The 15,601-nt window shown below is 65.5% G+C and overlaps 4 protein-coding genes across 4 annotated transcripts; 2 read left to right on the plus strand and 2 right to left on the minus strand.

The window, feature by feature from the left end:
- Positions 1-304: 304 nt before the first annotated feature.
- On the plus strand, positions 305-2,124 carry Q8F55_004420 (uncharacterized protein; the record flags this gene model as incomplete). Its single annotated transcript, XM_069352935.1, has 2 exons — positions 305-1,606; positions 1,642-2,124. The coding sequence occupies 2 exons, from the start codon at positions 305-307 to the stop codon at positions 2,122-2,124; spliced, it is 1,785 nt and encodes a 594-aa protein (XP_069210353.1).
- Positions 2,125-2,346: 222 nt separating this feature from the next.
- Positions 2,347-5,234, minus strand: Q8F55_004421 (uncharacterized protein; the record flags this gene model as incomplete). The annotated part of the gene is made up of 2 exons (XM_069352936.1): positions 2,347-4,583; positions 4,634-5,234. The coding sequence occupies 2 exons, from the start codon at positions 5,232-5,234 to the stop codon at positions 2,347-2,349; spliced, it is 2,838 nt and encodes a 945-aa protein (XP_069210354.1).
- Positions 5,235-8,121: 2,887 nt separating this feature from the next.
- Q8F55_004422 (uncharacterized protein) lies at positions 8,122-8,965 on the minus strand (the record flags this gene model as incomplete). The annotated part of the gene is made up of 5 exons (XM_069352937.1): positions 8,122-8,436; positions 8,544-8,680; positions 8,726-8,740; positions 8,790-8,808; positions 8,861-8,965. The coding sequence occupies 5 exons, from the start codon at positions 8,963-8,965 to the stop codon at positions 8,122-8,124; spliced, it is 591 nt and encodes a 196-aa protein (XP_069210355.1).
- Positions 8,966-10,998: 2,033 nt separating this feature from the next.
- Positions 10,999-15,589, plus strand: BUD5 (Ras guanine nucleotide exchange factor bud5; the record flags this gene model as incomplete). Its single annotated transcript, XM_069352938.1, has 2 exons — positions 10,999-11,697; positions 11,753-15,589. The coding sequence occupies 2 exons, from the start codon at positions 10,999-11,001 to the stop codon at positions 15,587-15,589; spliced, it is 4,536 nt and encodes a 1,511-aa protein (XP_069210356.1).
- Positions 15,590-15,601: the final 12 nt, after the last annotated feature.

Here is a 15,601-nt window from a genome sequence, read left to right on the forward strand (position 1 = left end):
ATTACCGCATGCTCTGGGGGTGTGTCGACGTGATGCTGCGAGTGCAAGTGTCGTCGATGGTGCAGAGATCCAAGTTGGAAACGCGTTTCGAGCGACTGGCGACTTGAGCAATCGCTATATGGAGGGGCTGAATAAGTGCCGTCACGGCGATCAACGCGCGTGACTTCTGGGCGGCGGCGGCGATGGCAGCGGCGGCGAAGAGATTGAATGGCGGCGGCGGCGAGCAGCGACCGAGCCCACTTTGTCAACAACAACATTAACCACAACAAATGTCTTGACACGTCGCCTGCATCGCACCCCCAAGATGACTCAGTACCCCAGATACCCCCTGGGCATGTACAACCAGCCGTATGCCGGGGGCTCGTACGCTAGCCCCGCTCAGCCACCACAACACCCTGCACCGCTCCCAGACCTCGCCTTTGTCCCGGTATGGCCGTCGACGCCGGCGCCGCTTGCGCCAGCGCACGCCGCGCGCCCTCGTGCAAGCTTGCCGCTTCACCACCGCGCCTCAGAGCCGAACCTCGCTGGCGCCATGTCGTCCCTCGACATCAGAAACAAGCCGCTCCCGCCCGTGCCCCCTGCCGGCGCGATGCCCGCGATGGCGATGGCGGTGGCGAGCGGCCCACTCCCGGTTCCCCCGGCTCGGGCGGCCGTCCCCCCACCGCTGCCTGAGCGTCCCCCGCCGCCGCCGTACTCGGCCTTACCCACCACCAACACGATCACGCAGGCGATCCACGGCGTGCCTGCTCCGCCGCCGATCCCGCCGCGGCCAACGGAGAAGGCGACGTTTAATCCCCCGCCGGCTGCGTTTGGCGACTTCCCACCGGTCCCAGCGCCGCCGTTTCGCCTGGCGGCTGCGGCTGCGACGAGCTCGTCGAGCTCGGCGAGTTCCTCGACGTCGACCTACGCCACGGGTTCGACGGCCCCATCCTCGTCTCAGTCAGCCCCCACGCCACCACCTGCTGGGCCGTGCAACCCCAAGCCCGGTCCGCTCAAGCAAGCCAAGCTGCACTTCAACCCGCGTATGTCCCAGCAAAAGTCTGCCAGTAGCCAGAACCTCTCCACCCAGGCCAAGCCCCGAGCGTCAAGCACACCAAAGGGCAAGGGCAAAAAGCCCGCGGTGATCGACCTCACCGGCTCGGACAACGACTCATACTCGCCCTCCGACTCAGACTCTGGCGGCGGCCGCCTCGCCCCGCCACAGACGCGACACCAGCGCGCCCACTCGCAGCCGCCCAGCTCCGCGGCGCCACACACTCCCGCGCCAAAGGGCAAGAAGGCTGGCCCGCGCCTCTCCAAGCCCTCTGCGCCAGACGCGGCCCGCTGCTCGGGCTTCACGCGCTCCGGCCAGCCCTGCAAGCGCACCGTCAAGGCCACGGCGCCGTTTCTCGCCGGCCTCGAGTCGGACGAGGAGGGCGAGGAGCGCACCGGCCGCTACTGCAAGGACCACGCGGGGCTCGTGTGCGCCGTCGACGGGTTCTACTGGAGCGACCGGCGGGGCCGGTCCGGAGTGTGGGTCGAGTTCAAGGACTACATCCCGCCAGATCTGGGGCAGCAGACGCAGACGCTCCTGCGCATGACGATGGAGAGCGCGCTGACGGCCAAGGTGGGTTCACTACAAGACAAGGCTGACCCGTGCAGGAGCTGCCTGGCTTTCTGTACGCGTACGAGCTGCGCGCGAAGGGCGGGCGCGACACTGCCTACTTCAAGGTCGGGAGGACGGACAACGTGCCGAGGCGCATAGGCCAGTGGACGCAGCAGTGCCAGTCGCACACGCCGACGCTGCGCGACATCTTCCCGCTGTCCGGGGCTGCGCTCAAGCGCCGTCCTTCCGGGCCGGGCTCGCTCCTCCCGGGCGCGGTCAAGGGCGGGGTCGAGGCCCGCCGCATGGTGCCCGCCGTCAAGCGCTGGGAGCGGCTCGTGCACCTCGAGCTCTCGGACCGCAGCGCGTCGCAGCGCGGCAGCGACTACGACGCCGTCCGGCAGCCCTGCGCCGACTGTGGCACGATCCACAAGGAGATCTTCCCCCTGGCCGACGACGGCGTCTCGACCTACGAGGAAGTCGTGGTCGAGGTCATTGAGCGCTGGGAGAAGTTTGTGCGCAAGATCTGCGCGAGTGCCTAGACGGAGACCGTTTCTTGTAGATGTAGAAGAGAGGCTTCGCCTCGGTGAAGGTCGCATAGTTGTATGTATGCTATGTAGTATAAGGGGCTGTAGCCAGTGGCACAGGAAACAATGGCCGCTCGGCGGCATACACTAGAGTTATTATGGTCCGGGGTTGGGTATGGCTAGGGGGGTTGGGGTAGGTAGGACGATACAACGGGGTATACCCACACGCTTGCTTGCTCAGATGTAGAAGCGTTTCTTGTGGTTGCGCCTCTGGGGCCCGAGTGCGCCTTCAGGCCCCGCGCGGATGTCGAGGAAGAGACGCCAAAAGAGGATAATCGCCCACTCGAGGTAGTCGAGGAAGAGGAGCGCGAGGCAGAAGAAGTCGTGCATGACGCGGCCGGGAATCGTCGTCGGGCCGTGGGCCGCACGGCCAGTGAACATGCGGTATTCTCTGGGGTTCGGGGCGTTGGACAAGGCGCGGCGGTGGCCAATGGGCACGACGTGCGAGGTGGGGACCGTGACAGCCGACGTCGACGCATTGCGCCTGTGCTGGGCGGCGAGGGCGAGCGTAGTGTCTCGGGCTTGCACAACGGGCGTGGTGCAGAGCACGAGCGGGCGGAGGTGCTTTGCATTCTTGATCCTCGTGCGCGGCGACGGGGTGGCCCGCATCGACGAGCGATCAGAGTACTCGTCCCATGGGTCGCCGGCCGGCGCGAGGTGCGCAGGCGAGCCGGGTGGAGAGTCGGTGTCGGCCGGAGCAGAGACCTGGAACCGCGACGAGGCAGCAGAGTGAACCGTGATCTGGGGCACAATGTCGTCCTCGATCTGCGGGAGAGGGACATCTCTGGGCTGCGGGCTCGGGCTCGGGCTCGGCCAGCTGCGCGGCGACCAATCGGCCCAGCGGATGCGACGCGGAGCACCAGTCTCGGTGATCGAGTCGTAGGCGCTCGAGTCGATGTGCTTGGCCAGCTGGCCGCGGAGGACGAACGCGGCCGTCGGGCTCAGCGGGCCCTTGGTGGTGACCTTGGGCGAGCTGAGGCTGAGTGACAGCTGGTTGGAGAGCTGGTTCTCGGGCGTCTTGTAGACGATTGGGCGGCCAGTAACGGGGACAAGACCCTCATGCTGAACCGCGTCCTCGTGGACATGCTGCTCTGCGTCCTCAAAGTGCTCGTCCTCGGTCGTTTCCTCATTCTCGTCGGGCGAGTCCTCCAGGTCCTTAAGGTTGGACATGGGCGAGGGAGCATAGTTGCTGCCGAGCTCGCTCCCAAGAGAGCGCCTGACACCCAAGTAGTCGGAAAGGAACGAGCGGACGCTGCCCATGCGGGAAGCAATGCTGCTCAGAGGGCTCTGCGAGATGCCGCTCTGTGGGCTCTCGCTGCGTCTGCTATTCTTGGTCGCATGGCTGCGCACAGAGCCGTGGCTGGCGGTGGACGGGGCCCGACGGTGCAACCTCAGGCTGCCTTCGTTGGTGGCCGGGCGCAACGTCGGATAAGGAGTGCGTCGTGCCCTCAAGCTGCCCTTGTTACTGTTCCCGCCCCGGACAGAAGACGTCGGGGCGTCGACCTGAAGACGAGGCGTGAGCGGGAGGCGGTGTGGCGACACCGAGGGCGAGGCAGCCCCGGACCGGCCTGGACTGAGAAAGGTGGCCGAAGAGATGGTCGGGCGGGACCGGCCTCGCTCAAGAAGCGTGGCGGGAGGGTCGGTGAGATCCACTTCAGAGGTGCCAGCAGCCACAGTTCCTTGATGTGACGCGCTGTGATCTTCAGCCGACGAGGCCTCGTAAAGCTCTTGATGGGCGTAGTGGGCGTCGTCAAAGGGCGCGAGGCGGTCGCGTGCGAACTCGGGAAAGGTCGTCGAGCCCCAGCCGACTCTGTCATCCTCGTCGGACGAAGGCGGGCCAAAGCCTCCCCGCGAGCGAACGGCGAAGGCGACGGGCTGGGAGGATCTGCCAAACGACCGCTGTTCGCGCCTGTTGCTCATCTCGAGGGTGGCCGCGGCGAGTGCGTACTCGAGACGCTCGCGCTCCAAGGCGGCGTCTTCGGCGCGCTCGAGCTGGCGGCGGAGCTTGTCCATATCCCGGCGGAGTCGTGCTGCGGCCCTTCTTTGGGATTCCTCGCTGTCGCGTGCCTCTGCGAGAGCGTCCTCGAGCTCGAGAATCCTAGCCTCATCTTCCTCGGCCCTCAGCATAGACAGTCGGACATCGCGAGGTCTGACGAGCTTATCGCTCGGTGCGCGGGGCTGAGGGTGAGAGAAGGCGAGCGAGGGGTCACTGGGGACAGTGCGCAGGTGCGGTGGAGTCTTGTCGTGCGGTCGCAGCTGTGGTGACATTGCGTGCTGGCGGCTGCCGCTGGGCGACTTGCTCAGCGGGCGCCGCTCGGCAACGGGAGAGACTGTCGCCGATGCCGCTCGGGGCGACAGTCGAGGAGGCGATGCGAAGAGCATTAAGCGGCTCGTGATCTCGTCGGCCATTGCGTCTGGGCCGTGCGTCAGCTCTAGTTTTTGTGCGCACAAGCTCGCCACGTACCCAATTCCTGCTGCTTGATGAGGCGCTGGACACCGCGCAGGGTAAGAGTGTTGCCGGCCGCGTCGTCGTCGTCGTCGACCTCGAGCGCCAGGTCGACATTGTCGACAGAGATCATGCTGGTGCGGACTGATGACGGGCCAGACTCGAGGGGCTCTGGTGGAGGAGGCACATTGTGTACTTGAGGGCGCTTGACGTCTGCGAGGGGCGAGGTTGTCGAGGTGCGGCGGTATCCGTACGGTGGCGGGGGCGAGACCATGGAGGCCGACGACTCTGAGATGAGGCTGAGGGGGCGGGGAGCGCGAGTAGTGTTGTTGTTGTTATTGTTATTGTGCGGGCTGACGTGAGTCGCATCGCTGTCATCGCTCGCCTGATCGTCGTGGTCGTCGCCGGCGGCAGTCGACTCTTTGAGCGGCGACGATGCCTTGACCTTGCCCTTTGCCGACTTTGGGACGGCGAGCGGCGACGAGGGCTTGGACGTGGGCGCAGGCTTGAACAAGTCATGTTTGTTTGGTAACGGCGGTGCTTGGCCATCGACGGAGCGGAGGCCAGCACGGCGTGTGCCCGGCGGCTTCGGGGGGCGGGTATAGGCAGGCGAGAACATGGTGGTGGTGGTGGGTATGTTGTTGTTGGGCCGCAGCAGGCAGCGAGCACGGGGGGAAACAGGCGACCAATGGAGTGACAACGAGTTGAGAGATGTGTCGAGAGATGGGGGAGCAAGGGAGGGTTGGGCGTGCGTGAGAATCGGACCGCGGGGTTGTTGAATGTTTACACGACCGAGACGTGGGGGTCCACAATGCTTGCCGTCGCCGTCGTCGTCTTGTCGTTACTGGAATGGGGCGCCGCCGTTGACAAGCTGCAATCTCCTAGGGGACGGAATCTCAAGAGCACGAGGAGGACAAGGACGAGGAGAACAAGGACACGCACTCGTCGCCCTCGACATGCCACCTCGACAAGTTTGGCAAGGTATTGATCAAACTGCGACGAGGCGAGTGGGGGACGAGTGGGTGAGTCGGTGGGTCGGTGGGTCGGTGGCCAACTCTTGTCGGGTCGTGCCTTTTGCGCGGAAGATCTCGTAGGTCTAGGGGGGAGAGGCGGCGCGCACGCAGGCAGGTCGGGGCGAGGCCGAGGGAGCGAGCGAGGAGTCCCACGGACGTTGCTAACTCCCAAAGTCGTGGGCGAGCAGTGCCTCGTCGATAAACTTTCACACGGGATAGAACAAGTCGGATGGCTGGGTGACACTCGAGGGGAACAGTCGGCAACGTCGTCAGTCGGCCGTGATCGAGCTGCCGGCGGGGAGGGGGGGCAGTTGGCGGCGTGACTGGCTTGCGCACGCACGAGCAGCTGGACAAAGCGCAGCGGCAATGGTAGCGCAGGGAGTCGCCAAGCGAGGAGCTCGGGAGATTGTTTGTGCACGGCGGCGGTGGCACAGCGAGCGGCGTCGCGGCGCACGCGCCGCAACCTGAATGCGAGAGCCGCCGCTGCCGCCGTCGCCTTGTCAATCACGGACGCGGAGAGGCACGACGCGCTGGAAAAAAAAAAAAGACAGACGCGTCGCCCGTTTCCCTGAATCCTCTCCACAGCCCCAGGTTCCAGGTTTCGTCTGCCCCCTTAGCCGTGGGCGACATGTCGCACTGGATGTGACGGCGTGCGGGGTGCGTGAGCGCCGCCCCGCGCCAGCGTGAGAACTGGGCCTGGGCCGGCGCCTGGGCACGGCTGTGCATGCTGCTTGGTTTCAGCCTAGGCGTGGGTGGGGGTGGGTGGACGTGATGGCGTGTTGTTGTCGTGACGGGGGTGGGTGGGGGTGTGATGGGCGTGCTGGGGCGGGGGGCGGGCAGCTCTGCGTCGAGCAGCGTGTCCGCACTCGCCTGCTCCCTCGGCCTTTGTCTCTGCGACAGCTTCGCTGACGGTCGAGCGGACAAAGGCTGTCAGGGCAGGTGGAAGCGGAACAAACACGCCGCGCGGCGTCCGCGGCGGCGGCGGCGGCGCCACGGCACCGTCGAATCGTCGTCACGGCGTCACTCATGGGCTGTTGATTGCGATTGCCTTGTTCTGTGGGCACAAACACCGCCGCCAGCCATCGGGGGGTGACAGGCGGCGGGCGTGCGTGCGACGACGACGACGTGACGCTCGACCGACCGAGCTGCCTCGGCGTAAACAACAGCTCAAGCTTCAGCGATGGCGACATGCCGCGCGCGGCGACCCAACACACAGACGGCAGACACCAGACGCCTGTCTCAGGCGCGATTCCCACTCGCAAGCGCCGCCCGCTGGATTATCAGGCGCGTGCTAGCTCGCGATATCGATAGCTCGAGATCTGGGCAAGCGCGCGCGCAAGCGCTAGCGCGTCTGCGCCTCAATTGGGGGTTGTTCCTGCACTCTGGCGCATTCCTGCGTACGTACCCACCCACACGTGGGTGTCTCACTCAATTAATCAACAAGGCAAGGTCGAGCCGTGGAGTTGGCGGGATCGAGGTGGAGAGACGAGGCTGACGGCCGCCGTCTGATAGACGTGTTTACTCATGTGCTGTGGACGAGGTGGGAGGCAGCGCGCTGATTCAACGACATGGGCACATGGGTGCGAGATACGGCGTGGGTGGGCGGTGGGCTGCGATAAGCGGTGGAGGGGGGGCGGCATGGTGAGCACGTCGCCACGTCGTGGCAGGACCGGCGTGGCAGCGAGCGCGACGGCCGGCCAGATGGGGCGCGCCACGGCTCTCAAGGTGGCGGGACAGCCAGTTTCTGGCTTCTACGTCTGGCCAGTGCCAGGAGCAGTGAGTCTGGCGGGCTGTGAGTGAGATGGGAGAGATGCGAAGGGGGGGGGGAGGAGGTATGTACAGGCGCGGTGGCCACGGGTGCCACTTGTGCCGCCCTGCCACCGTGGCTCACCACGTCGAGCATGTCGACATGCCCCGGCCCAGCTGCCTCGTCCGAAGCTGGCTGGGCCTCGTGGCAGATCTGGCGAGCATGGACCGGCCACCTCGCATGCCTCCGACGCAACAGCGCTCCCACCACCCACGCTGCCACTGCCACGGACGACAATGGGCGCCGAGTGCCATGCCACGGACAGCGGGTGGCGAGCACCTCCACCTGCCTAGCAGGCATGTGGCCGTGCAAGAGCGACGCTGCTGCTGGTCTGCGCTGCGCTGCGTGCTGCCGCTCCCGCCTCCTGCCGTGCCTCCCAACCCATCCACCTGCCCGCGCGGCGTCGTGCCGCCACTGCCCCCTCGGCGGCATCGCGCGCCGGGCCGGATCAACGTCGTAGCTGCAGCGCACACACCGCGCGAGGGAGGCTTGAGGTATCGGGTGCTGACGCCCAGCTCGCCTCCATCCGTGTCCACCGGCGGCGCGCTCTCCACCCCAGCCCGCGACCCACCTCCAGCTCGCCGCTCTCTCATTCCCTCCCCACCCACGTAACCCCCACCCACACTCCTCCCGCCCCCCACCCCACCCCCTGCTAGATCCAATGCATACACCGCCCCGCCTTTCTTCTAAACGTACCCGACCATCGGGAAGTACTGGTGCGGCGCGCGGGGGATGTAGTCTCCCTCCTTGGGCTGCCACTTGCCCGACGTGTTGAGGCTTGGGGGCGCAGGCGGCAGGCCCTTGGCCGCGCCCGTCTCGATGCCAGCAGCGACAAAGGCCGTGCCCTCGGGCAGCTTGGCCAGCACGGCCGTGAGCGGCGCCGCCTCGGCCGCGACCTCGGTCTTGGGCGCCTCGACGGCGGCGAGCGTGGGCGAGGCGAGCAGCAGCTCCGAGAGCTCGGACTGCGTCACCACCGACGTCTGGGGGTATGCGCGGCGGACCTGGGCGGGGTTAGTGGGGGACGGAGGACGCGCCAGAGCACCAGACGGCGCTGAGGCGAGTGACCGGATCGCCGAGCAATCGGCCGGCGCCCCTCGCTTGCACTCACGTCGCGGTCGTAGTACTGGTTGAAGGCGACGTCGGACGCGGCCGTCGCGGGGGTCGAGTAGCGCTCGGTGCGCGACGCGGGGGGCGGCATGCGGTGCTTGTCCTGCAGCGGGAGACCGGACGAGATCTCGGGGTTGACTGGGGTGTGAGCCGGGCGCAAGCGTCAACATCGCGACAACTCACCGACGACGGCGTCGCCTAAGCGCGGGGGTTAGCACACGCTCTCCAAGCATCAGCAGCTACGTACGGAACTTCTTCCAGAAGCCCTGCGGGAGTCAGCGGTCGGACATGAGGTCTCCGAGCGAGGAGGCCACTCACAGTCGGCTGCAGGTGGTACAGCGTGTGGTCTGCCGACATGGGCTTGGGCTTGGCAGCCTGGCCGGCGGCCTGGGCGGCGTTGCGGAGGATCGAGGCGCCGCGCATTGTGAGGGAGTGGTGGTTTGGCCTCGACGGAGTGGACAGCGAGGATGATGATGAGCAGCGGCCGAGTGACGGCGAGCGGGCTGCAGCGAGTGCCAGGCTGGGTGCTCGGCCTCAGCCAATGCTGCACGGCGGGATCATCAGCCAGGACGGAGCAGGACGGGGTTTTGACGAGTGTGGCAGCGGGGGCTTTTGCGCGTGGTGAGCACGTGGCCGGCACGTGGCAAGGCGGCACCAGAGAGCTGGTCAGCTGGCTGCAAAGTATGCGCCGTGTCGGCCCGCAGCAAGCCACAATAGTTGGTAACAAGTCGCGTTCGAGATGGCGGCTGGGCGTGCGCCGACTGCCTGCCGCTGCTCCGGGTTTCCGGTGATCAGGCACGCCGTCGGAGCGCGCGCGGTGCCGTGGCCTTGGTGGTCGTGGCACCCTCGGTCGCTTGGTTTCTGCCCAGACGGGACGGCGGCACGGCGACGCAGGATCCATTCCACTGGGCCGGTCAAGCCCCACCAGCTACGAGCATGCCCAGCTTGGCCCTCGGCGCTCGACGAGCCGAAAACGCGTGGTCTTTGCGTGTCGGTGCGTCGGTGCTTCAGAGTGAGGCCGACAAGAGGTGCCGCCGGCAAGGCACCGAGTCTGGATCGCAAGGGACGGGGGTGGTTGTTGTGAAGGGGGGGTGTGGCGACTACAGGCCGCATACCGCCGCGGTAGCCAGGTTGCTTGCTCCTGCTCGCGGTCGCCTCGTTGCCGCGGCAGAGTTTGCAGGTGGTGCATCTTCCAGGGACGCGAGCGGAATCGGGGTTGGGGTTGGGGTTGGTGGCAAACGGGCAGTCACCAAGAAAAGTGGGCAAGACGAGCGTCGTCCGTAGAGAGACGAGACGAGACGACACGACCGACCCAAACAAAGCGAAGCCTCGTTTGGCGCGTATTTTTATGATTAAGGATAAGGATGCAAACCAGTAGTTGCTCCTACGCCGTGGCTAGGCCGTCGCGGGTGCGACCAGACCAAGCCAGAATGCATGTAAACACGGCCAACGACGACGCGGTCGACGAGCCAAACCGTGTTTTTTTCTCCTGTGCCGGCTGGCTGCACGAGAGAGGGGCATGGCATGGCGTCATTGGGCGAGGCGACGCGACGGGCCGCTACCCAACATCGAATCTGATCACGAGCCTTTGAATATGCATGTGTGAGGTGTGAGTAGTAGTCCAAGGCCAGGGAGGGATGTGAGCGTCGTGAGTCAGCGCTCTTTCTGTGCATTGTTAGTGCTGCATGCATGGGGGTGTCAGCAGAGAGGACGCGAGGTGTAGAGTGGGTGAGGGAGGGACGAGGGGGACGAGCAAAGGCATAGACCTGGAGGTGTGCGGGAGGGAGCGACGGCGGTTGCAGGGTACGAGCAAAGGGAAACGCCAACGAGCGGGACACGGTAACGGCACCCATAGAGCCATAACCGCCGCTGCCAGGCTGCAGGCTGCAGGCTACAGGCAGTCATCACGCGGCAAGCATGCAGAGCAGAGCAGAGTAGAGAGCGGCCCGCGACGGAGACGGCGGCGGCGGCAGCAGCAGCGGAGACGCGGAGACTTGTACATGGTTCATTGTCGCGGCAGTGCCCGGCGCGCGTTGCTACTTCTCCATCTTGGATCACTCAACTCAAAGGTCACTCTTTGACTCTCTCTTGGTCGTCGTCAACGCCCACAACGACGGCCCCCTTCCCCCTTCCCCCCTCCCTCCCCGCAGCAGCCACTTTACGTCTTCTCTCATCTCGACCACGCGCGCGCCAAAGACGCGACATAGCACCTCCATCGCCGTCACCGACCCCCCGACCCCCGACGCCGACGCCGACACGCGCGTGCGCAAAGGACACCGAGTCTCGGCCAGGCCTGCGCACGGCCCACGCTCGTGCCAGCTCGCATCGCGCACCCAGCGGCAGCAGCAGCAGGAGTAGCAGCCCACCCCCACCCCCACCCACTCACCAAACATTCCACCCCCATCATCACGACACAACCCAGCAACCCAAACCCCCACTCCCACCCGCGCAGCGGCATGCAGCTCGTCTCTCCGGCGCTGCACCCGGTACCGGGGGGCGCGGCGGGCGGCTCGTCCTCAACAATAGCAGGCGCAACAGCAACCGGCTCGAGCAGCGGCAGCGCGACAGGAGACTTTTCTCCACCAACAAACGGCTCGGCCATGCAGAACGGCACAGCGTCGTCGCCCACCCTCAGCCTATCGACCTCGAGCTCGACGCTGAGCTCGACGAGCGGCGCGAGCGGCAGGACAGCGCGCCCCGCTAGCAGCGATGCGCAGAGCGCGGGCATCGCGGCCGGAGTTGATGATCAATCGGCGGCGGCGCCGGGCAGCTCGTCGGGCCCCGGCACAGCCGCCCAGTCGACGCATCGGCGCGTCTCGTCGTCCGTGTCGTCGTCGGCTGGCGGCACGCGGTCACGCAGACCAAGCACGCCGCGCACGCCGCCATCACCGCCGGCGAGAACAAGCTCGCTCCGCCCATCAAGTCACGTCCAGGCGATCCACGACTTTGACCCTAGCATCATGCCCACAAATCAGTCCCTCACACACAACATGTACCTCTCGTTCCGCGCCGGCGAGATCATCCGCGTCCACGGCCGCGACCCATCTGGATGGTGGGACGGCGAGGTCATGTCCCCGCGCCCAGAGGACGACGACCGGCGCATCAGAAGAGGATGGTTCCCGAGCAACTATGTTCGCGAGGTCGATGTCGACGAGGTGAGCCCGGCGCGGATACGGCGACTAGGACGCGACGCTAACGATCTATTTGCAGCAGCCCTATCCGAGGAGATCAGAATCTTCGCGCAACAGCCATCGCCAGAGCTCAGAGTCGGCCATCTCGAGCCCCGGACAGACACCACGAGGTGCAGTGTTGCACAGCGAAGGCGTGGTCCGCAACATCCGGCATACACACGCATCACACCCGTCCACTGCGTCGCATGTGTCGCACCACAGCAGCCAGCATTCACACTCGTCGACCGCGTCACATCACGTTCGTGCGTCACAGATACCTCAACGGGGATCGACAGATTCGACGCTCGGTGCACCGCTGTCACCAGCACTGCAGACGCTTCTGCAGCCAGTACAGCAGTCGTTGTCCCTCTTACAGAGCTCAATTCAGTCGCGCCGCCGCCTGCACATCCAGCCCTCGGCAGCGCAGGTGATTTCCGCCATCCGTACCGCGCTCCTGCGCATGGACTGCTTGAGCAAGGAGAGCAAGACTCTGGCTGCCCATCCAGTTCTCGCCAAGGAGAGACGATATGTCCTTGCCGAGCTGAGCAAGCTCGTGGCATGCGCCAAATTAGCCGGCACCGAGAACGTCGACGAAGAGTCGGACGACAATGGCGCATTGGAATCCACTGGCAAGGCGGCGCGCAGCGTGTTTGCCTCGGTCCGCAGATTCCTCTTACACGCGAGCGAGGCTGGCGTGTCGGTCGCGCCGCTCGAGGTCGACTCGGCCACTGAAGTTTCAGCTGCCGCCGCAGAGCACTCGCCCACGGCCGTGACCAACCACCCTTCGAGAATGCGCGTCCGAACAATGTCTGGAGCTGGTTCCCGGATCCCACTCAAGTCGGCCAGTGTCAACGACCTGCGCACTGCCGCCAGGAGACAAGCGGAACCGGCACCCCCACTGCCCACGAGCCAATCTGCGGGGTCGGGGCAGGGCTCTCGGGCTGGCGAGGACGCCTTCTCGCCGTCATTAGGTTCATCGTCGGGCCGATCGTCGCCCGTGTCGGTACGGTCGCGCCGGCGTGCCTCGTCGCATACAAGACACGCAAGAAGCGCGTCGTTTGACATGGCCCCCGTCGACAACGGCTCGCCCGAGCTAGAGACCAACCCCAACACGTATGTCGAGGACGGCGACCCGCACATCAAGCACTACGTGTCTGGCTACGCCATCCATCAGGCGATTGCTGTCACCGAGGACACGCTCGTGGGCGTCATCGCGAGCTTCCTCGGCCACATCCACAGCCATGATATTGGCTCGCATCCCTCCAGCCACGCGTACATGATTGAGCTTACCCGCGAGACGGTCGACGGGGTGCGCGATCTGCTCACAATTGTCGAGGCCGTTGGACGCCAAGCGGGTATGCTGGGCCTGAGCCCCCGTGAGGTCAACAGCCTCAAGATTGCGCGCGACGACCTGTACGACGCGGCGTCCAACCTCGTTGAGGCTGCCGAGACTGTCGCCAACGTGCCGTTTGAGGCCAAGAACAAGGAGCAAGTGCTGCGCTACGAGGAAGAAAAGGACAACCTCATGCACGCCACGACATCGACACTGCGGGCAAGCACAGAGTGCACACGGGTGGTTCGCCTCTGCGTGCCACAGGAGGCTGGCGAGCCCGAGTTTGACTCACCGAACCTCTCTGTCGGGCACGGTTCGCCGAGTCTCATGTCACCTCGCCAAGGCTATGCGGGCCTGGGTCTGGGCATCAAGGGCCCTGGTTCTCTGCAAAGCCTTGCGCGCCGCGCTACCAGCTTAAACCACCTCCACAAGCGGTACCAGCAAGACAGCGTGCGCGTCAGCGCGCAGAGCAAGCGAGCCGAAGATACCGAAGACGACGACGACGACGAAGAGGTCGTCGACAGCACAGACGAGGACACGACCATGCGCGGTGGCCACTCTGCACGTCCCAACTCTCACCCTTCCCCGGCGTCGGCTACCCCAGAGCCCCACGACGGTACCCGCCGCTCGTCTGATGTCACCTTCCAGTCTCGCAGCCGTTCGACCTCGCTGTCTACGCCTGTGGCCTCCAAGGTTGGGCACAAGGACTCGCGCTCGCCCTCGCGTTCGGTCGACCTCACGCACGATTTCGACCTGCCGGTTCGCACGCACTCGCGACAGGGCCACGAGAAGCGGGCCAGCGCCCGCTCGTCGACGCTGGTGTCGTTCGGCGGCTCGTCGGCGCAGACGCGCACGTCGCAGTCGCAGATGTCGTCGCCGATGCCCGTCGGCGGGGAGACTCAGACGCACGGCCTCCCGGACACGCCCATTTCGCTCAACTCGGCGTTCCCTTCCCCCAGCATTGTCAACGGCTCCGAGTTCCCGATGGAGGGTGGCAAGGTCGTCAACTTTACCCCTCCTACTGGCCCCACGCCTGCTCGCCCGGCTCCCCCTCACCGCAGCCCCGCTCTTCCCCCGCCCGGCGAGGAGCAGGAGGGTGGCGATGTTCGATTCTGGGTGGTCGCTCACGACTACGACCCTCGCGAAGTCGCGTACAACTCGGACGGCACTCTTGTCGGCGGCACCCTGCGTGTTCTCGTTGAGAAGCTCACTCCTCACGACGGACCCCCCGATCTCCACTTTGCGGCCGTTTTCTGGTACACGTTCCGCCTGTTCACCACGCCCGAGGAGCTGCTCGACACGTTCATTGCGCGATTCAACCTCACGCCGCCGCCTGTTGTCTCGGGCATGGGCGAGGCTCAGCTCGCCGTGTGGGTCGAGCGCAAGCTCATGCCCGTCCGCCTGCGTGTGTACAACAGCATCAAGACGTGGGTCGACCTGCACTGGAGACCTGCTAGCGACGACCTTGTGCTGGAGAAGCTCGAGAAGTTTTCCGAGGAGGTCATGCTGCCGACGATCCCCAAGATGTCGACGCGTCTTGTCGAGACCATCAAGGAGCGGAGACAGTTTGTGTCTATTCCCAGCTCGGGCGCAACAACGCCCGGCACTCGTCCGTCGTCGATTGACCGCATGCGCAACTCTGCCATTACGAGCATGATCCAGGGTGCCCCCAGTGGGATTGGGCAGCCGCCTACGCCGACGATCAAGGGCACGCTGCTCAGCGCGCTGTCGAGGAACCCGCCCCCGACCAATGTGCCGATCACCGACTTTGACACGCTTGAGCTGGCGCGCCAGCTCACGATCATGGAGAGCAAGCTGTTTGCCGACGTTGCACCCGAGGACCTGCTCATGACTGGCAAGAAGGCGATCCCGGCGCTCAAGGCGCTGTCGACAATGTCCAACCAGATCACTGGCTGGGTCGCCGACGGCATTCTCAACGAGCAGGACGCCAAGCACCGCGCTGCCCTTGTCAAGTTTTACATCAAGCTGGCGGACAAGTGCCTGCAGCTCAACAACTTTTCGACGCTGTGGGCCGTCATGGCTGGCCTCAACAGCAGCACGATTCTGCGCCTCAAGAAGACGTGGGATGTGCTCAGCACCAAGCACCGTCTCAACATGGACCGGCTGCGTGGTGTCATTGAGCACACGAAGAATCATGCGGCGTACCGTGCGCGGCTGCGTGAAGTCACGGGCCCGTGTCTGCCGTTCTTGGGCCTGATTCTCAGCGACATTACGTTTACGCAGGACGGCAACCCGAACTCGCGCCCGAGCACGCTGTCGCCCGAGCTGCAGCTCGTCAACCAGGACAAGTTTGCCAAGCTGGGCCGGATCGCCATCGACTTTAGGAAGTACCAGGTGCCGTTTGACCTCAAGGAGCTCGAGCCGGTGCAGGCGTTCCTGAAGCGCGTGCTGACCGAGCGTGGCAGCGGCAGCTTGGAGGCGCTGTACCGCAAGAGTCTGCTGCTGGAGCCCCGGCAGGGGAGCGAGCGGTTCAGCAGCGCGGTGGAGAAGCCTGGATGGCTGCGGGCGCAGTTACAGGTGTAGGGGAGGGGAGTG

The sequence above is a fragment of the Vanrija albida genome (assembly GCF_041260175.1).
Source record: "Vanrija albida strain AlHP1 chromosome Unknown contig_3, whole genome shotgun sequence".
NCBI classification, from domain to species: Eukaryota; Fungi; Basidiomycota; class Tremellomycetes; order Trichosporonales; family Trichosporonaceae; genus Vanrija; species Vanrija albida.